The sequence below is a fragment of the Carcharhinus amblyrhynchos genome, chromosome 3, assembly GCF_965287045.1.
Source record: "Carcharhinus amblyrhynchos chromosome 3, sCarAmb.v2.hapA, whole genome shotgun sequence".
NCBI classification, from domain to species: domain Eukaryota; kingdom Metazoa; phylum Chordata; class Chondrichthyes; order Carcharhiniformes; family Carcharhinidae; genus Carcharhinus; species Carcharhinus amblyrhynchos.
Window position 1 is genome coordinate 76648836 of NC_137326.1, and position 26493 is coordinate 76675328.

The following is a 26493-nucleotide window of genomic DNA, read 5'->3' on the forward strand; positions in this document are numbered from 1 at the left end:
TAGGAATGACACATGTGTTGGGTTGATGAAGAATTGGACCAGAGTTGCGTAGAGGAAATCTGCCTTCAGAATTCTGAAAAGGAATAAGTGGTGAAGATGTGCTTTGTGGTGGCATCATGCCAGAGATGGCAAGAATGGTGAAGGATGATCTGTTGAATATGGAGGCTGCTGGGGTGGAGAATGTGGGGAATTCTGTCATGGTTTTGTAATGGAAGCGTTGAGAGCAGGAGTATGGAAAATTGGTTGGGACATTGGAGGGGTCTGTCAACCACAGTGGGTGCGGGGCAAACCTTTGGCTGAGGTAAAAGGAAGTTATATCAGAACGACAGAGAATTTGGAAAAACGGAATGGAATCTTTACATGGTGTAAGATGTAAGCAATTGTAGTTGAGGGAGCTGTGGGAGTCAACGGGCTCATAATGAATATTTGTTGTTAGTCTATTCCCAGAAATGGAGATAGAGTCATTGAGGAGGCAAGGGAAGAGTTGGAGATGGAGAGTGAGAGAAAGATGGAAATTGGAAGTAAAGTTGACTAAGTTTTCCAGTTCATGTGAGAGCAGGAAGATGCACCAATCTAGTCATCAATGTACCAGAAGGGGAGTTAGGCTGAGGAGCTCGAGTGGAATTGGGACAAGAAATGTTCTACATGCTTCACAAAAACACAGGTATAGTTAGGGTCTATGTGAGTCCCCATATTTGGCCGAAGTGAGTTCAAAGAGAAGATGTTCACTTAGAGAACACAGTCAGGCAACTGGAAGAGGGTGGTGATGGATGGAAACTCATTGGGCTTCTAGGAACAAGTGGAGGGCACCCAAGATATCCCAGTGTGGGGGGTGGGGGGGGGTGGAGGTATAGACAGATAGGATGCTCGTTGTGAAGAGGAGACCATTAGGCGCAGGAAATTGTAAACCATAAAGAGAGGGAATCAAAATGGATATAGTACAGGGAGACTGGACAAGGGCAGAAATGTGAATGTCAAGGTGGGAAGAGATCAGTTCAGTGGGACAGGAACAGGCTGAAATAATTGGGTTAGTAGGACACCTTGCGAAATAATGGCTGTGTGGGATTGGGGGACTATGAGGCTGGGGAGAGAATATCTCCAGGGGAGATGAGGTCAGTGATAGTCCTGGAAATAATGACTTTATGTCCACTGGTGGGGTCATGGTTCCAGGGGAAGCATGAGGATTGGTGGGGGAATTGGTTTTCAGCCTCTACTAGGTACAGGTCAATATGCCAGATTAGGTGCAAGTAAGCAAGGCCTTGGGTTCGTTGACTCATAGAATGGTTACAGCACAGAAGGAGCCGTTTGACCCATTATATTGGTGCTGGTTCTCTGCAAGAGCAGCTCAGCTAGTCCCACTCCCCTGTCTTCTCTCCTTAGCCCTGCATTTTCATTTTCTCCAAGTACTTATCCAATTGTCTTTTGAAAAATCTGATTATATCTTTCTCCATCAGACTCTCAGGTAGTGTTTTCCAGATCATAAGTACTCATTACATTAAAAAAGTCTTCCTCATGTCACCATTGGCTCTTCTGCCAACCATCTTAAATTGATGACTTCTGATTCTCAGCGCTTCCACATCAACGAGAGCAGTTTCTCCCTACCTACTCTGTCTGAATCCTTCATGACTTTGAATATGTCCATCAAAACTCTCCTCAACCTTCCCTTCTCTAAGGAGAACAATCCAAGCTGCTTCAATCTATCCATGAAACTGGTCTACTCCTCTCCTAATTTGTGTATTTGAAAGTCCCCCATCCCTGGAAAAACTCTCTTATACCTTTTCCATATCTTCTCACAAAGCCATCAAATTCTTCAAGCACTGTGCCCAAAATTGGACCCAATACAGAACTCCAGTTGAGGTCAAACCATAACAATTTCCAATATCTCTGTTTATAAAGCTAAGAATCCCATATGCCTTTTAACCACTTTCTCCAACTACCCTGCCACCTTCAATGATTTGTATGTATATATATCCCAGCTCCATCAGTTGCTGCATCCCTTTAGAATTGTGCTCTTTACATTGCCTCTCCTCATTTTTCCTATCAAAATGTACCACTTTGCATTCCTTGCCTCATGCCTGTCCATTTCACCAGTTTGTCTGTGTCCACTAGAATCCTATGACAAACCTACTCACGCTTCATAATATTTACAAGTTTTGTGTCATCTGCAGATCTTGTATTTGTGCCCTGCACACCTGAGACTTGGTCATTAATATGTATCAAGAAAGTAAGTGGACCTTGTACTGACCCCAGGAATCCTTCCTGCAGTCCAAAAAACAACAGTGCCCCATCACCCTGTCTCGTGTCACTCATATCCGTGCTGTCCTTTTGTTCCTTGATCTTTATCTTTGCTGACAAACCTATTATGTGGCACTTCTCTCAACATCTTTAGCCAGTCTGCGTACGCCACATTGACAGTATTGTCTTCATCAGCCTTTTTAGTTCACTCATGAGGAAGTTCATTAAATTTAGTTGAACACAATTTGCCCTTAATAAATCCATGCTGTCTTTCCTTAATTAATCTGTTCTTGTCCAAGCGATTCAATTTTTTCCCCATAATATCATACCTTAAAGCTTTGAGGTTAAACTCTGGAGAAAAGCAAATTACTGCGGAAGCTGGATTTTGAAACCAAAAGTGGCCTAACCAGTTGTAGGCTATTCTGAGGGTGTGTGTTAAATTGGTTTATAATTCTGTGGCTCCAGGTGATGGGTGCAAGTTCCTTTCTTGTCTGTACAGAAATTGTCCTGTCTACAGCTAGACCCTACATCCCATCCCACTCTAGATCAGAAAATTGCAGCCTGGCTCCGATGAACAAGCTGCTAGGTTCCTCTCCCTGGATGGTCTAACATATCTTTGTCTAAGAACTACACTGATCCTTTGCTGGGTTACTTCTTAAAAGGGGGAAGGGTTTATGTTCTTTTAATGATTGCCAACCATTGGTTCAGTTCAAACTCTCTGCCTGTCACTTTTCTGATAGTTTCAAACTGATTCCTGCCACCTTCTCTCTTTCTACATATAACTTGGAAAAGAACAATCAGGACTTCATGACGATTTCACTAAACTCAGAAGCAAACCCTCAGCCAAATTGACCATCTGTGCCCGTGGAACTTTCAGTCAACAGGGATCAGAAAGCTAGTTGGAAGGGATTGTTTCAAAAAGCGAAACAAGTAGCATTGTGGCTAAATTACTATTCAAGATGCAGCCGCCATTACAAAAATATCCAGAAAGTCTGAAATAACCATACATATTTTATTATGTGTTACAGAAACAAAATCAACATGCTTTTCAATAGTAGTGTGACATGTAGCTCATCAAATGTGCAGTTAATCTATTATTAAGTGCAGAAAAGTATAACAGGAGCATCATTTTAAATGGACAGACACCAACGGAGAGAATGGAGGAATTCCAGGCCATTGCACAGAAACCCTGGTTTGTTCTTCACTGTGGAGTTCAGCAGTGTTCAAAGGAACAAGCTTCCAGAAGCTCTGCAAGAGAGAGTAACAGATGCTGAGAATGTGGCTGTGAACGTCCCCTGCAGCAATACAGCTTTTACAACTCTGCAGTTTATTTTATGAAGTTCTATGCTCTTCCAGGTAGTGATAAATGGAACAAATCTACTTAAGGCACTCAATGCTAACTCCCAAGTCAAGTACATCATAAGTTGGATACAGGATAAATCCATGCCCTTATCTCCCTGCCCCACCGTGTACATTGCCCCATCGAGAACTGCCAATAGGTACCACATGCTTTAAATGCAATAATATTCCTTCTGCACTCTTTCAACACAATTCAGTCACAGGCATAGAGGAACACTTCCCAATACAGCAGTGCTTTTAACATTTCCCACATCAGACAAACTATACTCTCTCTGAGAAAGATTGTCATTTTGTATTGCACTGGGTTATCAATCAAAAAGAGGTTGAGTCAATAGGTTGCATGGCATCCTTGCAGCCAGGGATGCATCTCATTAATATAGGCTGAATGTGAAAGATTTCAGCAGTCGAAGGTCAGTAACTAATACATTCGATGATCGCATTCCCTCCTCATTCTCTGCCTTTCCCTTTCATGGGTGCACTGTAAAGTGGTACCATTCATTGCAGACATTTGAGAAGAATTGTTTTCAATCATTCTTGAGTCCTGTTGGGCCTATAGTTTTTTTTCTGACTAACACTTTTGGAGTAATCTGATCAACATTATAGTCAGCACCATGGTCCAAACCAGCATAGTGCTGAAAGCTTGGCAGAGCCAAGGATACACAGTTATGTATGGGAAAATTTACACTTGTTTGTAGTACCAACAGCTCCAGAGCCATAATTCAGATCCAGACGCCAAACTGTCCAGTAGTTTCATCAAAGTGAACAGGGAATTTGTACACTCTTATAGTGCACAGTGTCCCAGCAGAAGCCTAGATGCCTGACTGCTTTTCCATTCGTATAGCTGTCAAACAATTGGACAGTCTCATGCTTTCAGATCTCAGTTTAGATCCATCAAAGTATAAAAGGTTGCATTCGGTGAAGCAACACAGATCCTGGGAGTGAGACACGGATACTAGTAAGTGGGCTCCATATTGCAGTGACTTGAGTCCACAAATAAGGTAGTTGAATGCATTGTTAAAAGAACGACATTCAATAAATAAATAAATAATGAAGTTTAACAAAACAGTAGTAAACAAAAGAAAACAGGAGCACTAGAACAGGTCTAGACTTGCAGACTGAAGCCCCTCGAAACCTGCCATATTCAGAAGGAAGAGAGACTTATAAGAACACTGCAGAGGGCGACACGGTATAGCACAGTGGTTAGCACTGCCGTTTCACAACTCCAGGGACCTGGGTTTGATTCCTGGTTTGGGTCACTGTCTGTGTGGAGTTTACACATTCTCCTTGTGTCTGCATGAGTTTCTTCCAGATGCTCCGGTTTCCTCCCACAGTCCAAAGATGTGCAGGTTGGGTTAGGTTGATTGGCCATGCTAAAAATTGCCCCTTAGTGTCCTGAGATGCATAGGTTAGAGGAATGAGCTGGTAAATGTGTCGGAGTAGGGCCTGGGTGGGATTGTGGTTGGTGCAGACTCGATGGGCCAGATGGCCTCTTTTAGCACTGTAGGGTTTCTATGATTTTTATGATTCTAGGAATACCCTGTAACACATACCTTCAACATTGATTATTGTATAGTAGGCCACCACGAATTATACATTGAATGAAACACATCACCCACAAACTCTATCATTGTAGAATTTTTTATTTGGATAGTGAGCTTGGCATTCGCAATGGTCATAATTGGTCTTGTCACTCCCTCTCTACCAATTAGACTCAAAAACCAGAATGATATCTGCATTCACACCAGTGGGACTTTCCCATCCCATTGCAGTGAAAGGAAATTTGGCTGAGCACCAAATTCTCCAACCTTGCTGCAGTGGAGTAGATGTCTGGTAAGATCATGCCCCCAGAATGTTGAGAAGACACCTGCTCCCAACAGCCCAGGGAAGCATTCTTATTGCTTCTCCTCGAGTAAGTGGACTTGACCTGAACTCAGGCACCCCTTGCTTTACACATCCACTAAAAACCCAACAATAATTAGATAAGGAGCCACATTGATTGAAGTTTTTAATTCACTAATACTTACCAAGAGGTTCACAGGATTGGAGTCCCTCCATGACACGGATGTAATTGTCACCCAGGTAGCTTTTGTAATCACTGGCAGGGACTTCAATGAGGCACTGAGTGGAGTCCTTAAAAAGGAGGTCTTTCCCTGAAAACAGCACTGAGTTGAACATTGCGAACTTGCTTTCCTCTGATCCACCACGACCATGTCTCAGCTGGAATTTGAAGCAAACTTGTTATTAGAGATGACAGCAAATTTGGTCTGAAAGTGAATTATATTAGGAACCTATAAATAGGAGACAACTATTCAGCCACTCAAGCCTGCTCTACCTTTCAACTGTGTTATTGCTGACCTGCAGTCAAATGTTTGTAAATTCATTTATGGATTGTGGACGTCATTGGCTGGCCAGCATTTATTGCCCATATTATTCATCGTTAATTACCCATGAGAAGGTGGCCGTGAGCTGCCTTCTTGAACTTCTCAGTCTTGAAGTGTAGATTCACTCACAGTGCTGTTAGGGAGGGAGTTCCAGGATTTTGACCCAGTGATAATGAAGAAACAGTGATATATTTCCAAGTTGGGATGGTGTGTGAATTGGAGGGGAATATGCAACCCCATTTATGTGCCTTCACTCCATATTCTTTGACACTTTAATGCAACAATAATCTATCAATCTCACATTTAAAGCTCCAATTGTTCTAAAATGTACAACCTTTTGGAAGACAGAGTTCCAAATTGTCACTTCTTATGAGAATGGCTTCATATTTGACTTATTTATCTCAAGGATGAGTTGGAATACTGACATTCCCCATTGACTAACACATACTAATACTAATATCTAGAGAATCCTCCCACTATACATTCCCCTACATGCTGGTTTTTGTGTTTTGGTTTTGCTGCAGATGTGTCAGTCTTCACAAGAGCCTCCTTTGTGAGGCTGAAGGCTGGGAATGTTACTGAGCTGATGTGAACCTTGATTGAATTTATAACTGGAGGAAATCTACTGCATTTCAATGCTTGCTTCCTTGTGGGGACAGGTGGAATTGAAGTGCTGAAATTATCTTACAATTTCCAAATTTGGGCAAAGTTCCAAATACGATGGCTAATGGCCTGTTGTCTTGGAAATGTTTTTTCTCAGCCTAGCCACTGGATAACTGGAGTTGGCCCTGGAGTCAGCTGGCAGGTCCACTCCAATGAGAAATTTGGGCAGGCTGACTTGCTTTTTTGGTTAGGACTAGGCTGATTGTGCACCTTGCACACCCTGCCCAGTGTCAACCAGCAGCCCAACCATGAAGATCCTGAAACTAAGTTGCTCTTTCCATTTGAACTGTGAATTGTCATTTGGGGGATTGATTTCTGGAGGTTTCTACTTGCTGCAATTCACCGATGAAGCTTGTAATGGACCATCTGCATTTCCAAAAATTGCACGGTAGAATACTTACCAACTCATTTTTCAGCAGTTCAAGAACTTTTGCCCTCTTGTCTGGACGTGCCATAACAGCATGTGATGGGGCATCAGCCAGGTGGCAGCTCATGAACTGGTTGACTGGGACTGTGCTGCCATTTTTGCACAAAAGATAATAATCAGAAGAGATCAGATCCTGATTCCAGTCAGCCTTTCCATTACCTGAGAGAGAAAGTCATTTCAATAATTATCCTTTTATATCATTTGACTGAATTTTCCAGTCAAGCCTTAGTGAGCTATTTTGAAAATACATACATGCTCTATTAGACAATTGATCACTTGATCAATTGATGAAAGTGTCATTAAACCTGTTAAACACAACCTGTCTTTAATAAATCCACGTTGGAACTCCTATGCCAAAAATGAGTCCATGGGCTCAAATTTACCATCAAGTTGTGCCTGTTTTCAGACACAAAAATTTGTTGAAGTTGGGTGTGAGGTGAGTAGCACGATCTGCACCCGCCTCCACACTGGTTCCCCCTTTACTAGGGCCTGAAAATGACTGCGATTGGAACAGCACCTGAAACGGGTGCAACCGCCATTTAAATGTATTTACATGCATTTAAATTGACTTAATGGGCCGCACACCCAACTTTACCAGCACTTCCCCCTTTACCACTGCATTCACCTATCTGGAATTGGCGCAAAACAGACATGCTCCATATAAGGCCGATTAAAGCACTATCAATAAGGGTTAATGAGGAGGTAAGTGTCAAGTGTCCGCCGACTCTCTGCTTGAGATCGGTGGGGGGGGGGGGGGGGAGTGGGTCCGATGACTCTCTGCTTGAGATCGGTGGGGTGGGGGGAGTGGGTCTGATGACTCTCTGCTTGAGATCGGTGGGACGGGGGGGGAGTGGGTCCGATGACTCTCTGCTTGAGATCGGTGGGACGGGGGGGGAGCGGGTCCGATGACTCTCTGCTTGAGATCGGTGGGGGGGGGCGGGGGAGTGGGTCCGATGACTCTCTGCTTGAGATCGGTGGGGGGGGGCGGGGGAGTGGGTCCGATGACTCTCTGCTTGAGATCGGTGGGGGGGGGGGGGGGGTGGGGGAGTGGGTCCGATGACTCTCTGCTTGAGATCGGTGGGGGGGTGGGGGGAGTGGGTCCGATGACTCTCTGCTTGAGATCGGTGGGGGGGGGCGGGGGAGTGGGCCCAATGACTCTCTGCTTGAGATCGGTGGGGGGGGGCGGGGGAGTGGGTCCGATGACTCTCTGCTTGAGATCGGTGGGGGGGTGGGGGGAGTGGGTCCGATGACTCTCTGCTTGAGATCGGTGGGGCGTGGGGGGGAGTGGGTCCGATGACTCTCTGCTTGAGATCGGTGGGGGGGGGGAGGTGGGTCTGATGACTCTCTGCTTGAGATCGGTGGGGCGTGGGGGGGAGTGGGTCCGATGACTCTCTGCTTGAGATCGGTGGGGGGGGGTGGGGGGAGTGGGTCCGATGACTCTCTGCTTGAGATCGGTGGGGGGGGGCGGGGGAGTGGGTCCGATGACTCTCTGCTTGAGATCGGTGGGGGGGGGGGGGGGGGGGGGCGGAGTGGGTCCGATGACTCTCTGCTTGAGATCGGTGGGTGGGAGGTGGTCAGCTGCCACTCTGCCTGTGATCAGTGGGAGGAGAAGGGGGTCTAATGCCAGTCTGCCTGAGATCGATGGGGGGAAGGAGGAGGGGCTTGGGATTGGTCTGGGTGGCGGGAGTGTCAAGGGTAAGGGGATCAGTAATGTTGTGGGAGCTGGGCAATATCTGTGCAAGCCGGGGGAGGTATTATCCAGCCCAGGAGCAATGTAGCAGGGAAGAGGCATTCTGTCTTTTTTTTCTGCACATGCGCAGTTGGATGTGCCTATCAAAGGTGCAGGTTTTTGGGCACATTAAGCCCCATCCACAGGCTTGTGCAGCACAATTCGGAATCGCTGATATTTTTGCAGGCAGAATGCGTATGGGGCGTCTCAGAACGGATCTAATAGTTGGATCTGAAGCACTCCCAGTTTCAAGTCTGCCTGGAACTTAGAATTAAAATGGTAAAGTAGGGCCCCATGTCTCCTAATTAGCCTGTTCAGTTCAAAATGCTGACTAAATTTACTTTAAGTTACAGGGAGTGGCTTTCTCTTCACTGTCTGGGTGATGATCAGATAGATCCCTGCCCATTTGTACAATGCACTCAACTTTCATCCCATTCAAATGACCCAGATGGTGAAGGTGCACTAACTTTATCTCTAACCTCTTTCACCCATCTAACAGATTGAGGGCAACTCAATGTGGCTTTAAACAATAAAGTATTTTATTTTCTAAAAAAGAATAATATATATACATGCTCAGACTAGACTACATTGTGACAGTTCTGCTTGACTCCCTTGCTCCAACTGCGAGTCCCTCCTCAACCCATGGTACACGCTCTCCCATTGATTGGCTCAGCTTCCTGCCTGGATGATCCATAGGATCCTCATCAGTCATGTGGCCCTTGGGAAATGTCTCCCTTAAAGGGTCATGCTACTACAGGTATGTGTAATCCACCTTGAGTTCTGTTCATTATTTCGGAACTAATTCCATCTTTTTCAAAAAACTATCAATGATTATTTGATATCCTTCTTCAATGGACCTGCATTCTAACAATTATCAACAATTGTAAAAATATTTAACATCTTTCTTGTGCTTTTAGCCTCCATAATTACTACCTCATTCATTCAGGGAATGGAATTATATCTTCTCTAACTATTTTCCTTTCCTTTTCAAATGCTTGTAAAAGCCCTTCCATTAATGGTAGCCTTTGCTTGTATTTCCTTTTAGCCCTCTCTTTCTCTTTCCATCTCCAAACTAAAACTATACACTCAGGTCAGGGACTGCCACTCCAGCTGAAATCAGTTACAACAACACAGTCAGGAGTGGAAGTTGGAATCTCTGGCGTATGCGCTTCAGGATGTATCAGCTCAAGGTCACTGAGAATATCACGTACCATCAGTGTTCTCAGGCACAGTGGTGTGTTTAACAAACGCAACGTCACCCGCTTCCACCAGGCACCTGAAAGAGATTTAGGAATGTTCAATCAGAAATATAAAATAATTGCAGTCGTTGTTTCCGTTCTTCTTTGGGAGAAACTGGCTCTTGTTCGAATATTCCACCTGGATGGTCTTTGTTAAAATGAGCATATCAAAGGTGAGTGCAATTTTATCTTTGACATTTATAGCTAGAGTAGAATATAAAGGGAAGGAAGTATTGTTGCAGCTATACAAGGCATTGGTGAGAACACACCTGGAGTATTCTGTACAGTTTTGATCCCCTTATTTGAGGAAATCTGTAGAGATATTGGAGGCAGTTCAGAGGAGGTTCACTAGATTGATTTCAGAGATGAGGGGTTTGTCGTATGAAGTTTAGGCCTATATTCTTTGGAATTTAGAAGAATAAGAGGAGATCAAATTGAAGTATACAAGATGAGGTAAGGTATGGATAAAGTAGATGTGGAATGGATGCTTCTTCATGTGGGGCATTCTAGGATGAGAGGTCATAATCTTAGGATAAGGAGTAGCAAATTTAAACAGAGTTGAAGAGAAACTACTTCTCCCAAATGGTTGTGATCTATGAAATTCGCTACCCCAAAGTGTAGTGGACACTGGGACAGTGAGTAAATTTAAGGAGGAGTTATATAGATTTTTGGTTGGCAATGAGTTGAAAGGTTATGGGGAGAAGACAGGAAAATGGGGATGAGGAGCATATCAGCCATGATCGAGTGGCGGAGTGGACCCAAAGGGCCGAACGGACTAATTCTGTTCCTATACCTTATGAATTTATCTTAACTCACCAGGTGGGAAGATGGAATGTTAATTTTACATCCACCCAGTGTTATTTGTTGGCTTCAATGGAGAACAATATTGTTTGAGATGGAAAACTAACATTGTACCCAATCCCGTCAAGATTCCCACTTGGAAAATTAAGTTAAAATTTCTCCGAGTGTTAGCAGGACTGGATTTTCACCCAAGCTGGTTTGTGTCCATAATCCTAACCAAACTTTCCAACAGCAGTCACTGTCTGTTGATCAGGAGACTGCAAATTCCCCTCTGAATTGTATCGATCTCTTTCACCCAGCCACCTACAGCTGCATGCTCAACTGCAAGTGCTGTTGCCTCCGTCATAGTCGGTTTCCTTTCCAGTATTGTGTGGTGGATCATTCCTAGACAACACTTATCCTACTCATGCTCTTGAGTCAGGTGTTGTGGGTTCAAGTCCCACTCCAGAGGTTTGAACACAAAATCCAGGCTGACACTACCAAGAGAGTGCTGCACTGTTGGAGGCGTTGTCTTTCAGAGAAGACATTAAACCAAGGGCCCATCTGCCCATGCAGTAAAACGGTCATAAGTGATCCAAGTAAAGGACTGTAGAAATTTGGAACTCTCTTCTGAAAACAGTAAGTAATGTTTGATAATTGCTAATTGGGAGCAAGAGATTTTTGTCAGCTAGGGACTGCTAATATGACGAAATGTTAAACAGGCTGGGCCTGTATTTCTTGAAGTTCAGAAGAATGAAAGATTATATGATTGAAAAATCTATGATACTTAGATAGTCAGACAAGATAAATGTTGGGAGGATGTTTCCACTCATGGGAGAATGTAAGACCAGAGGGTATAGTCACAGAATAAAGAGGTGTTCCTTTCATCTATAGGAGAATTCAGGGTTATGGAGGGATCACAAGGAAAGTGGATTTAATGAGTGTTCAATCAGCCATGAATTTATTAAATGACAGAGCAGTCTAAAAAGGCTGAATGGCCAAATCCTGTTCCTATTTCATATGGTCTTATAACGGGAAACAAAAACAATTCCTGTAGATGTTGGAAAAATGAAACAGAAAATGCTGGAAATACTCAGCAAGTCAGGCAGCAGCTGTGGAAAAAGAAACAGAGTTAACATTGCAGGCTGTGGGCTTTGTGTTAGATAAAGGAAATGGGTGAAGCCAGGTACATGGAGTTAAATCATTTCAGCCGCAATCTCATCAAATGGAAGAAAAGGCTCGAGGGGCTAAGTGTTCGCCTCCTGGTCTTATTTTCCAATGTTCCTATCCCATTCTATTACTTTGAAGGAAAGCAGAGGGTTTGCCCAAGTATTCCTGTCAAGATTTATCCCTCAACAAACATTACTGAAACTGATAATCTGGTCAGTATTCCGGTGTTATTTGTAGGTGCTTGCTGTGCTCAAATTGGCTGCCATGACTCAGACATTGCCACACTTCAAAAATATCCATTAGCTACAAAAGATTTGAATGGTGCTCAAGGCATTTTTTTACCTGAAGGCTCCGCTGTAACTGTAGTACCTCTCATTGCTGTTGGCCGCACACTTGTCTGTTGGTGACGTTGCATCTTGACTACCGACACACAGAGAGCACAGTTTGGGGTGCAGGCCTGCATTCGCTCCAGGGGCACAGCTCTCACTGAAATATGTTGCTTAATTCAAACAGAGAAGAGATATTAATTTACTTGTTAGGTTCTGACTGAATCGTGATATTAAAGGGAATTTGTAACATAGCAGATGGCTGTGTGATATCACAGTCTTGACCAGTCTGAGTGTAACATTTAGCCCATGCCAATGACTCAGATAATTGGGGAAAAGTATCTTTATTGTTCATGTTGGTTCTAAGGAAGACTTTCCAGTAATTCTGGTCCCCAGGCCATTTAGCCCATTCTGCTTAGCACCTGTTCCCGACCAGAAACTTCTCCCAACCTCTCTACAGCACAATTCTGAGTCCTCTGCACTCTTCTCCTTTTCTAGGAATGTGTCGCACTTCCCACAGTTTCCAGGTCCCTTCTTCCTCACCCAGCTTACTCTCTTGATGTTTCTGCAGGCCAGTGGGTGCATTTTGAGTGCCTGGACTGGTTAAATTAAGTTTGTGTTAGGTACTTATGTTGCCCCAGCTGTGTTCAAGACTAAAGCCAAGAGGCAGAAGCAGTGTAACTTGAGAAATTAAGTAAACAAATGAACATTGTTAAGCCTCATATTCTTATTGTGTCTCCATTGGAATTCAGTTCAACAATTCACACTTGTCCAATTCGTCTACTTTGAATCCGTGTAAAATAGATTGGAGTATTAATAAAATCGTGAGTGACAAGTGCAAAGAGATTTTAGATACAAGCACACAACTTATTTAAAACCACAAGACAAGTTCAAAAGAGCAACCAAAACGCTAGTGTTTAGCTTTGTTAAAAGATGGCTGGACTACCAATGGGAGAAAGTTGTACTTCAGTTTGAAAATCTACACCACGAAATTGATACATTGCTCTGAAGGAAAAACAATCAAGATCCACAACATGATACTCAGAATTAGAGGATAAGTTATGAGCGCAGATTGCATGATCTAGGCTTGCGTTTCCTTGAGTATAGATTGAGAGGTGATCTAATTGAGGTTTTAAAATGATTAAAAGATTTGATAGACTTGAGTGAGGAATGATCTGGTTAAGACAGTTCAAATGTTGAAGGAATTTGAGATGTGGAGCACAGGCAGGACATTGATTTGTGTTACAGGTGCGATGCAAGTATATAAATGATGAGTATATATATTGTTTTTTATGATTTAGAAGAATGTTTTAAAGTTCAACTTTTTTCGACAGGTAGTCAGTACATCTGGAAGGAAAACAGCTCAGATGCCGCTAGAGCAAAATAATTACTCATTTTGACTTTGTAAGTGGTTTTGTTAAGCAGAGTTGGTGGACTTTTGTTTACTTGAGGCCCCATGGGATTTCAGATTAGAGTGATTGCCAGCATCATGTGATGTTGTGGTTTATGTGCAATGCTGGATTGGTAGAGAAAAAAAGAAACAGGCTTTTTGTAGAAAGGAGTTGGAGTTTGGCTGTTCTGGTTGAAGTTAGAAGAGTTCTGCAGGCTTGTGAAAGCTTTCTACCTCTGTGAAAACTCCAAGGCTATATACCCTCCATATAGCAAATATATTTGTGATTGCTAACTATATTTAATGTGGGTTTTTAGTCTCTGAGAAAAATGGTGCTTATTTGCAACTGAAATAGTGTTAAGATAGAAATGAGAGTTGCTTCTTTCATGTTTAATGTTTGTGCAACTGTTAAGAGTTAAGCTGCTTCATTTTGTTAGAGTTGTACTTAAACTGTGTTACGTATACAGCTTGTTTTGATAAAGGAATCCTAATTTGTCAATGGAATTACTCCTGGAAAGAAGCATCCTTTCCTCACGTTCATGCTAAAAAAATGTAGGATCTAATCTGGCTTCACAATATACCTTAGAGTTCCGGTCTGGGACTCTAACATAGAATAATCATTACCTAATTGAATGGGAACAGCTTCAATTTGTGCAATGGCCTAGTCTTTTTTCTAATGTTCCTATGGACACTTGGCATGCACCCTTCTCTCCCATCACAAAGATCAGCATTGTTAAAGCTCTGTCCTTGCCTTCCCTACATTTTACACCCTTGGATTTTTCACTGCTCATGTGGTGTCCCATCCTCAGATCCCATGGGATTTCTGCTCTAGGCTCAACTGACAATTTGTCTCTCAGCTGTAATCCCTGATGAGAAGACACTCATCAGGGACTCGATCCTTAGTTTCTCACAGTGATAAACAACTGTAGCATTTCAGACCAACCTTGTCTTCACCCAATTCTGGTCTAGATCCCCCACCACTGACTAAGTCCATTTGACTTTTGCCCTACTGTGAGCCTTGGGTTTTAGATTGTACAAGATACAGATTCAGTAGATGCCGACTGTAGAAAGTATACAGGAGAGAAAAGATAACAGAAAGGCAAGCTTCCATAATGTATGTGAAAAAGAATCAATGGGAAACATTCTTTAGCTTCATCGCCTATGATATGTGAGACCCAGGAGGGCAAGCTAGCAGGTGAATGGGAACACCACCACTCACATGCTCTGACTTTGACACAGTTACTATCCATTTATCATCACTGGGTCAAATTCCTGGAGCTCCCTCTCTAACAGCATGAGCAAAAGACAGACACTACACATGGAGAACAAATGTTTGCTTTTAACTTTAACCCAGAACAATGTAACAGGAGAAGAATTAGCTTGACGGATGTGACGAGCCACACTTACAATTAAAAACCTCACAAGCATTGATTTTTTTCTCTGCAATCAGCAGTCCCATGGGTACGTTCCAGCCAGCAGTCCGCCCCACAGCTGTGTGACAGGATTTCTTCCCTTTTAGTGTTTCCCAATTCAGCTGTGGATCCTTTACAACTGCTACCGCATAGTAAGAAGCTGCCAAAGGAATGCAAATAATGTAACATTTTCATGGGAAAAGGGGATAAGTATTTGAAGATGGAATTGGGAAAACAGCAGGGAATGGGTTGCTTTTAGATTGTTCTAGCACAGACACAATGTGCTAAATAGCTTCTGAGGCAGAAGGTTAGTGGGTGGGGTGCAGGGGAATGGGGGTAGCGGGGAGACTCAAACCCCACTTAAGGATTTGAACATATATTGGGCCTGATTTTGGTTCTATGCAAGGGGGGTGAGTTTTGAACAAGTTAAAATCTTTCATAATGTTTGTTCCCATTCCCTGCAGTGTTTGGACATCTAGATGATCTGTTTTGCAGAATCAGGTTAGATCTGAACATTGATGATGCTTCAGCTTAGCACAAGGCCACTCTGCGTCCCTCCACATGCCAACTGTCTCCCTGGACAGAATTTACCAACTTATTATCTAAGTGTTGTCTGGGGCAGGAGAAGCAGAGAGCAGCCCACCGGCTGCCTTGCAGGCTTTTCCCACCATATTTTTGAAAATGGAAGAGGTGAGTCCCACAATAGCCCCAATTAAATAAAACTAAAAGTACAAACACCCCATGGAACTATCCCCACTGCCAAGGGAACCCCTACCCCACTTCACAAGGGTACAGGGGCAATACCAAGGTACTGCCTGGACATGACTCCTTTCACCCAGGGGGTTTGCACCCTTGACAGGATCTGTTCACCAGTTCCTTGTTTATCAAAACCTGTTTTAAACCTTGCCAATGTAATGCTACGCCAACACAGGGAGGTGGGGAGGGACTCCCTACACGTTGAATGATGCAGTGGGGAGTCACATTAAATGTATGTTAATGTATTTAAATGAGGTTCCTGTCATTGCATGGCAGGAACCCTGTTACATCATTGGCAGGGCGGGGGTAGGGGGGGTGGTGGGGTTTATAATTGAATAATTCTGCTGGTATGAAAGCCTTTTTGGGACAATCCCTCAATTCTCTGTGCCCCTCCACCATTCCCACCTGCCAAAACAGGAGTGGAAAATCTCACCCCAACTCAGACATAGAACAATTTATGTAATTTCAATTTCTGTCTGACACAACATCATATTGTGTTATTAATCCCTTGGCCATCAGATCTCTAGCAAGGCTATTGATAACAGTAGTTTGGCTGAAGAACATTGAACCATGATTTTGCCATTTGATTTTAGTATCTATCCAACAGACTTGTACTCTATCTCATTTTGTCCCCAAATCCCAGATGAAGCTGGAGGTTGACCTGCATCTTAAGCCACCTCCGCCCTTTTTGCTTGTCTCCCAACAAGCTTGATCCAGGCTCACCTTTGGGAGATATAACACTCTGCATTTAAGTGTGAGCCTTCCTTAGTGTGAGAAAATATTCCACTCAAATGTATTTCCAGCATTGAAGCAAGGTCGCACTATCTTAAAGGACCACATTAGCAGGTAACAGTATGACGCTGTTTCAAATGTGCACAGCTCACTGGCAACCAGAAGCATGACATGTTTTCAGTGGGGTGGAGTGGAACGCATCAATAGTGACTACACCGAGTCCGTGAGATTTGTCTGAGAAGTAAAGGTTTTAACACTTACGTATCTTGTTGTTTACTGCTGTAGGTTTGCATGGTTCAAGATCAGCTATGGGAAGAAAGGTTAAAAAAAGTCATTTTAATCATTGATGAGAGGTTTAAACCCTCCTGTAGTGATTGTGGTATCTGTCACTTTAAGACAGCACAGCAGAACAGGATTACCAGGCCAGAGGGACCAATGGGAGCTGAGAGAGAGTGATCACACCAGAGGGTGGAGTCCTCTCTTGGGCAGAGTCACTGAACAGCCATATAGTAAGCATGTAAGAACTGGAGCTCTGCTCCATGGCAACCGTAGGCTGCAAACCCCTGTACCTGATTTCTCTGCATCAATAAATATCTATCATTCTTAATGAAGCCTGAAGTGTCTTGATGTTGCCTGAGGCATGCCACACTAACACACCTCCATACACTAGGAGACAGGAAAAGAACTTCAATGCATGGGTTTGCCGAGATGTGCTGCAGCCAGGTAATCCAATGCAATCCAGGAAAATCCCTCTAAGGTGTTGTCTCTGATCATTACGCTTCTAGAACAAATTAATTTTGGATAAACTTATTGAGTTTTCGCATGTATTGTGGCTTTATAAGATGTGGGAGTTTTTGAAGTCCATTAAAACAAGCTGCCCAAGCTATTTCATAGAAGGCGATAGGACACTTCAATAAATACCACGCGACCCCAGACTTTGCAGAATATTCAGGAATTCTACAGAAAAAAAAGGTAACAAAGCAAACCTTTCAACCTGAAGTTGGATGCAAAGAGTGCACACGAGGACAAGGAATGCTGTGAGGAGTCAAAACCCCTCAGGGCTTGACACAGCATTCTAGGATATTAAGAGAGGCTAGTGCTGTGTCATTGGACATAATCCTGCCACCTCAAGAAGACAGACTAAAATTCAACAAAAGTACATGTGACCAATTACTCTTTATGAAATGCAGTGGGCTCCATGGGAATTGAACTTAAGTTAGGTCAACTGAGCTTGGGTCCCAGAGACTGTCACACAAGAACCCTTTCCACATGTTGTTTTCAATCCCAAATAGAAGCAAATTGGAACAGATACTTACTTTTGTCATAGTACTCTGCCATGACTGGGACAAGGCCGCACTTTCCCCCAACATAGACCTCTCCTCCATCAAGACTTGCTGCATCAGCATCTCCAAACTGCAAACAAAAGATTTAATTACTCTTTCTCTCTCACTCTCTGTCTCTCTCTCGTATCTTTCCCATTCTCAGTAGCATAAGCCCTGGTCTTCTCTCCACACTTGGAAGTTAATGATTCAGAGTGCAGAGTCAGGAAATATTGCAGCCTTTCCTTCAACCCCACCGCTGCTATGGATGCAGTCAGGGATAAAGACTTTCTTGAATTACCAAGACGTCTCTTGATTTCCCCTAGCTGTTCATCATTGTCAGCCACTGAGAATATTCTGAAATGTTTGTAAAGTAGAAGCTGCTAGCATCCAATCATTCTTGTGTATCAATACAGAAGAGAAATGAACAAGTCAAAGGCAGAATCCTCTGGGGAACTTTAGCTATAACATTAATGGATTTAATTATCAGTCTCATCATGAGTGAGGAGACTAGGATGTGAGGTTGTTTAAGAAGGTGAGTGTTGGAAGAGTAAGGAAGCAGTTAATGAAGTTGGACTGCGGATGATTCTTAGAAGAACAAAGCTGAGGAGTGGTGCACTTTGAGATGCACAACAAAGGCGTTATAAAGTAAACATATCCTCCACGCATGCTTACTTGATTCTTGGAATGGAGATGACACTGCCAAGCCTACATTTATTATCCATCCTAGTTATCCTCAGGAAGTGGGGCCTTCTTCTTGAACCATTTAAAGTCCTCATGGTAACAGTGTTAGACAATGAATTTCAGAACATTGACTCAGTGATGATGAAAGAATGATAATGTGAGTTGAAATCAGAATGGTGCGTGACTTTGCAGCAATGGTGTCACCGTAACATTACTGCTTTGCTTCAAAGTTGTAAAAGCATTGGTAAAGGAAGTGTTGTCAAAGTAAGTTTCTGTGACATATCTGTGTGTTGCACATACTGCAGCTACTGCAGGATATTGAGTCAAGGGATATGAGGATCCATCAATAAACTCCTTCCTCTGAATGGCTGTGAACTTTTTGAGCCACTCCAAAGATGTGTGGGTTAGGTTAATTTATCATGATTAAATTGCTCCTTGGTATCAGGGGATTAGCAGGGTAAATGCATGGGGTTACAGTGACAGGGCCTGGATGGGATTGTCGTTGGTGCAGACTTGATGGGTTGAACAGCCTCCTTCTCCACTATAGGGACTCTATGTTGCAGCAACACCCACTCAGCAAGCAGTGTATATTCCATCATACCCTTACCTGAGTTGTAGATGGAGGCAAGTGACTGGGCAGCCTAGAGGTTAGCCAATTGTTGCAGAGGACCCAGCCTCTGCCCTGTTCTCATGGTCATGGCACCCTGATTCCTACTGAATGCTGACAGTCATGGACTCCAAACATTAACTCTGCAGATGCTACCTGACATGTTTTCTAATTTTATTACCACTTTCTAGCACATGCAACATTTTGCTTTCTGGGACAGAGATAATGGAACTGTGCCAATGCAATTTTACTCTGACCAAAATTCTTCAACTGCGCCCGTGCCTGGAACTCTCCAGTCCCACTCCTGTGAATGGAGATATGACAGAACTTCAAATTCTTCATTCTCGCTGGCAGTGATAGCAGGGCATACGAGACTGGAGAATTTCGGCCTTTGTGTCTAACCTGAGCTGGGCTCAATCCCAGCGTCTAAAGGATAGAAGAATGGTCCACTTGTTATTTCTATAAACAGAGCATTCAGGTAGTCAACAAAAACAAAAGAACAAAGAACAAAGTCCTCTAAGAAAGTGGTGTCTAACACTGTGGTTACTTACCTTAATTTTTTTGATGCAATCCTCAGCATTAAGGCCCATCACACAATTTACTGCCCCCCAGCTGTTGCACTTCTGTTGTTCAAGTTGACCAATGGTGCACCAGCGTATCTTGCAAGGATTCAAGGCACTCCTGTTCCCTGCAAGACAAACATTTTGAATAGGTTATTATCTCTCTTTGGTCAATTATAATCTACAGACTACAGCAGCATTTCAATCAGTGAGCTCCTGTAGAAACAATCTGATTGAACTACATAAATGGATAAACGCAGGGTTCCAGCATCCTACAATACAGTAAAGGAACAGGGAACATCCTCATCTCCCAGTAGCCCAATTGGTAAAAGTCACTTTGGAGCAGGCTGTACGGAATGGAAGGTTCTAGATTTCATTCTGCAGAGTTACGAACTTCAGAATTGCTAGACAAGACCAAAGTCCTTCTCATCCATCTCAAGATGACACAACAACAATGGGGTCATTGACTAATCAATACAACAGTCTTGTACGCTTTGCTTGGTTTTCAAAGAACACAGCACGGGAAACAGGCCCTTCGGCCCAACGAGCCCGCGCCGCCGTCCCACTGTCTCAGTGACCTATTCATGATTTTAGTCTATGCCTAATGTGCGAGGATCATGGGAATTAATCTCTACAAATAGTTTACAATGACCCAGACACAAGGCAAGGCAAACCCCAGTGGTGGAGATCTTTAAGAACAATTGCTCTAATGATACCTACCATTCCTAAGCATTTTCCACATGCCATATTATGTCTCAAATTTCTCAAACACAGGACTGCTTAATGTTATTATCTTGGTCCTTTAGTCTGGACAGCAGGTGGGGTACAGCAGATAGTCTGGACAGCATGTGGAATACAGCAGATTGGATATAATATTGATTTCAACACCCCTGGACTTGGCAGACGAAGAATCAGCTGAGGTCAGGACAGAAATCTTTATTGGGATTGAGTACAGTGTTGCTTTAATACATGCTCTGATTTGACTCTTCATCAAAAACAAATTGGAAAAAAGCCTGGACAAGTTCAACAAAAACCAATTATTACACAACACATAGAAAATGGGATTTAAAAAATTCAATAATAACTCACAATAACTTACGCAGTTCATAGACCGGCTGTTAATGGAACTCAGAATCTCCCTCAATAATTTATTATCATTTACCTGCTGCAAAGTCTTTTGGTGCAGTGGACAGCATCCCTACATGTGAGCAAGAAGCTCCTTGTGTGAATCCCACCCCAGGGCTTGTGGCCAAAGAAGATGTGTTCATAACATAGCTCACCCTCCAAATCCTTCCAACACACGCCAATGGCAGACGGTAAGAACGAGAGAGAGTTTTGGTCAGCCATGTAATGGAGAGAATGTTGGACCCTCTACTATCATTATTCATAGCTCCCGACTACAACAAGCATACCAAGTGTGGGCTCCACCATCACATTCTCCTGATCCCGAGTCATATCGAGGATGCCAGCAGTCACACCCTAGCCCTTGTACCAGGGGATCACCCAAGGGCAGGATGTTGATTAATAATCATCATCAAAACAAATGCCTACCAGTTTCCAGAGTCTTTATGGCGTTTGCATATTCACTGCCGAGATACAGAAGGGAATCCATCCCGTTGGGGAGCTGAATGAGGTTCTGTGTTGAATCTTTGAACATCAAGCCCTTTGCTCCATATTTTGAGGAGTCGAAGATTTTGAAAGATGCCTGACTCGATGGCCCAAATAATTCCTGGAAAACATATTTACAAATTCAGTGGTGCTTATGTGACACAAGCATTTAGCCCTTAGCACGAATACTTCACCCTGCCATTTTTCAATGCCATTATATTACACCAGCACTTTGAGGCATCTGAAACTGTGGTTAGTCTCTTCTGCAAGTTAGGTCCAATACTAAAAACCAAACATTTCCCTTGTTGACAACAAAGGTCATCACCGCATCAGCAAAAGACAAGAACATTAAAGCAGAAAATCTGAAACAAGGGCACAAAAAAACTGGAAATAAACATCAAGAAGATAGATGGATTCAGAACCTGAGGTGTGGACCCTTCATCACTGAAACTTACAACTGCTTTTTGAAGACTGTATTCTCAGGCCTGAAGCTGATCTTCATTAATAGTGATAAAATGCGACTTGGCCTCCAAATACTCTGTCACTGCCATAATAATGGAAGTGAGGTGGTTGGGGCAGTTATGTTAGCCATATTTAAGACTTATCTTGGATAGGCATATGAACAAGTGGGGAATAGAGGGATATAAGCGGTTGGTCTAGATAGGACAATATGATCGGCGCAGGCTTGGAGGGCCGAAGTTCTTTGTTCTAATAAGTTGCATTTATATAGGGCATTTAACTTGTCCTACTCACCCCTATCAGCCCCTATCTTTGTCAACCTTCATGGGCTGGAATCTCTCAACTCATTGATTACAAAATCCCTATCCTCTTTTACAAGTTGACTGTTGGCCCTGCAGGTGGAAAATCCCACTTGGCGTTTTATCAATGTTCCTCACTCTTCGTCCTCCCTTGTCCTCTCTTATCTGTAAATATATTGACACAACCTCGAGCTGTTTTGTTCCCACCTTCTCAAATGCTTTCCCTATAAACTCATCTGCTCTGCTCCTTTTTTGATCCTGCCTCCAACCACTTCCCCCACTCTTCCATCAACTCCTATTGATAACACATCACCCTGACACACAATTCTGGTCATCAGGTTGCAAGAAAAATGTGTTTGCACCAGGCAACCTACAGAGAAAATTCACACCAGGAGTGAAGAATTTTAGCTACAAGGAAAGTCTGGATAGTTTGTAGTTTCCTTCTGTGAAAATAGATGGTTATGGAGAGATTTAGCTTAGGTGTATAAAAACTCCGAGGAACTTAGACCAAATGGATAATTATAGAATTCCTCCAGTACAGATGGAGCCATTAGGCCCTTTGAGTCTGTACTGACCACAACCCATCCAGGCTCTATTCCCGTAACCCCACACATTTACCCTGCTAATCCCCCTGACACTAGGGTCAATTTTAGCATGGCCAATCAATTTAACCTGCACAGCTTTGGACTGTGGGAGGAAACCGGAGCACCCGGAGGAAACCCACACAGACACAGGGAGAATGAGCAAAGTCCACACTGACAGTGACCCCAGGCTGGAATCAAACGCAGCCCTCTGGTGCTGTGAGGCAGCAGTGCTAACCGCTGTGCCACCGGCTTAGAATGTTAGAATGCTATAACAGAGAGATCAATAAGCAGGGAAGTGGATTTAGAGTGATTGATGGAAGGTTTTGAAGCCAAGGAGGAATTCTGTTCACCCAGAGGATGGTGGAATTCACTGCCTCGAAAAGAGGTGGAAATGCCCAACACATTTAAAGCACACAGTCTCGATGGGCTGAATGGTTCACTTAGAAGCAGTGGGGTGGATTTTCAGCCACCAATTGCTGTGATCGAGAATGGCAACGTTGGTGGAAAATCCCACGAGACCAGGGGAATGAGAATCTCAGCGTCTCAGTTTTCTGATTTTCCCCGTCCTTGCTGCTGATGTGAAGAGATTCCTGCCCACAAAGGCAGGAGCTTCATTTAAATTCATTTCAGTAAATTAACATGCGTTTAAAGGGCTTTCCTACCTTATGTTCCCCCAAGTAAAAAATGTTCCCGCTCACCGACCTGACGTCATATGCACAGGGCACAGAGTTTGGGCCATTGGGAAGAATTTTACATTGCCCCACTGGCTGGTTTGAGGGGGGAGGGTGTGCCGGGGTGGGGGGAGTGCAGGAGTGCCCATAAAATGCAGCTTCCCGTCACTAAACGTTCTGTCTCCGACCCCCTCCCATTTTACAGGGAGCAATGGGGGTTTTGCACAGCACACCCACCCTCCAGCTACTGAGGCCCTTTCTAAGGCAAAACTTCCTCCCCAGATGGGGCAAAGGTCCTATCCTGGGCCAATTAACAGCTGCTAAATTTTAAACAGCTGCAGGAAGTGTTTTGGCAGGAATGTGTTCCCTGCAGACTCTTCAGGTGGTGTGGAGGGAGACCCTATTACCTGAATAATCCTGCCCATGGAAAACATACGGCACAGAAAGAGGCCATTCAACCTGCTGTGCCTGTGCTAGCCAAGAAATAGAAAGCAAATGGGATTTGTATAAATTAATCTGCTAGTTATGACTGGTACCGAAACAATGGGTTGAAATTGTTACAAGTCTGTGATCTTTACCAAAGGATTCTTGGATGGTCAGCTACACAATTCCAGGAGTATGGGTTATTCTTTCTTTTCAGTGTTAGCTGCACTGAAGCTGAACTAAAACAGGTGCTGACACAGAAGGGCAAGTTAAAGGCTCCAGACTGCAGATACTATTCATCATTCAGTCATACCTGAGCTCGTGAGAGGAATCTCCAAATCGCCTCATTCTTCTCATCTTCCACATCCCCGCTTCTCACCACCACGGCATGAGCTGGCACTTTTGCCCAGAAACATTCCTTGTAATCTTCAATTGGCTTTCTGGTACCATCTAGGCACAGAAGCTCATAGTTTTGTCTCTCAGCAACTGTAAACAAGAATACAAGGATAAGTGAACAAGTAGGTTCATGCACTGCCACCAACCCCTCATCCCAGTTCTTACACAGACAAAACAAACTATACAACAAAGTTTCATTAATATAGTGACCCAAAACTCTGACACAGTCACTAGCGCAACACACTGACACAGTCATTGACACAACACACTGACACAGTCATTGACACAACACACTGACACAGTCACTGACACAACACACTGTCACAGTCACTGACACAACACACTGACACAGTCACTGACACAACACACTGACACAGTCACTGACACAGCACACTGACACAGTCACTGACACAACACACTGACACAGTCACTGACACAGCACACTGACACAGTCACTGACACAACACACTGACACAGTCACTGACACAGCCCACTGACACAGTCACTGACACAACACACTGACACAGTCACTGACACAACACACTGACACAGTCACTGACACAGCACACTGACACAGTCACTGACACAACACACTGACACAGTCATTGACACAACACACTGACACAGTCACTGACACAACACACTGACACAGTCATTGACACAACACACTGACACAGTCACTGACACAACACACTGACACAGTCATTGACACAACACACTGACACAGTCACTGACACAGCACACTGACACAGTCACTGACACAACACGCTGACACAGTCACTGACACAACACGCTGACACAGTCACTGACACAACACACTGACACAGTCACTGACACAACACACTGACATAGTTACTGACACAATTCATGGACACAGTCACTGACAACAGTCACAGACACAATTCACTGACACAACACACTGACATAGTTACTGACACAATTCATGGACACAGTCACTGACAACAGTCACAGACACAATTCACTGACACAACACACTGACACAGTCACTGACACAACACACTGACACAGTCATTGACACAACACACTGACACAGTCACTGACACAACACACTGACACAGTCACTGACACAACACACTGACACAGTCATTGACACAACACACTGACACAGTCACTGACACAACACACTGACACAGTCATTGACACAACACACTGACACAGTCACTGACACAGCACACTGACACAGTCACTGACACAACACGCTGACACAGTCACTGACACAACACGCTGACACAGTCACTGACACAACACACTGACACAGTCACTGACACAACACACTGACATAGTTACTGACACAATTGATGGACACAGTCACTGACAACAGTCACAGACACAATTCACTGACACAGTTACTACACAACAGACTGACAGAACACATTGGGCCCAATTTTGCCATTGTGTCAAGCCTGAAAATGGACGTGAAAACTTGGTAAAGTCAGGCATGAGGCGATTAGTGCAATCTGCGTCTGCGCAGCTGCCCACTTTATCAAGGCCCAAAAGTAGTCACAATCCGAACCGCGCCCAAAATGAGCGCAACATCAATTTAGATGCACTTGCATGCATTTAAAGTGACTGAATGTGCTGGATGCCCAATCTTAACTGTATTGCCCCTTTACCATTGCATTCACCTGTCCAGATTCAGCACGAAACAGACATGCTTGGCAAAGGTCTGTCTCAGGCACTCCAGTTTCTGAAGCGGTAAGTTCAGAGGTTCCAACGGCTCTCTGACTCAAATCAGTGGTTGGGGTGTGGGGAGGGGTTAGGGGGGCAGTGGTGGAGGGAGGCAGGCCAGATCATTCTCTGGTGGTGGGGGCAGAGGGAGGAGGAGGAGGAGGGTCAGATGGTTTTCTAGGGAAAGTGTGGAGGAGGAGGAGGCCCGATCATTCTCTGGTGGGGGGAGGCCAGATGGTTCTCTGGTGCGGTGGGGGTGGGGGGGGGGCACATTGTTCTCTAGTGGGAGGGGAGGGAGGGAGGAGGAGGCAGGTCAGATGTATCTCTGGTGAGGGGGGGAGGGGGCGGGGTGGGGGGAGAGTGGCCCAATCGTTTGCTGGTTGGGGGGCAGAAGGAGGGAGGCTGATCATTCTCTAGTGAGTGGGAGGGGCAAGAGGAGGAAGCCAGATGGTTCTCTGGTGGTGGTGGTGGGGGTGTGGGGGGTGTGGGGGGAGGGGGGGGGTGATGCGGGAAGAGGAGGAGGCCAGATGGTTCTCTGGTGGTGGTGGTGGTGGGGGTGTGGGGGGTGTGGGGGGAGGGGGGGCGATGCGGGAAGA

The 26493-nt window shown here is 44.1% G+C and overlaps 1 protein-coding gene across 1 annotated transcript in view; it reads right to left on the bottom strand.

The window, feature by feature from the left end:
- Nucleotides 1-26493, bottom strand: part of LOC145341206 (serotransferrin-1-like) — a 103143-nt gene that overhangs the window by 55667 nt on the left and 20983 nt on the right. Inside the window, exons 7-16 of the mRNA XM_080186129.1 lie at nucleotides 24126-24298; nucleotides 21320-21497; nucleotides 19760-19896; nucleotides 17915-18011; nucleotides 16860-16904; nucleotides 15106-15270; nucleotides 12325-12481; nucleotides 10006-10070; nucleotides 7040-7224; nucleotides 5619-5811 (exon numbers count right to left, since the gene is read on the bottom strand). Coding sequence (XP_080042255.1) covers nucleotides 5619-5811; nucleotides 7040-7224; nucleotides 10006-10070; nucleotides 12325-12481; nucleotides 15106-15270; nucleotides 16860-16904; nucleotides 17915-18011; nucleotides 19760-19896; nucleotides 21320-21497; nucleotides 24126-24298 — 1395 coding nt within the window. The remainder of the gene's footprint in view (nucleotides 1-5618; nucleotides 5812-7039; nucleotides 7225-10005; nucleotides 10071-12324; nucleotides 12482-15105; nucleotides 15271-16859; nucleotides 16905-17914; nucleotides 18012-19759; nucleotides 19897-21319; nucleotides 21498-24125; nucleotides 24299-26493) is intronic.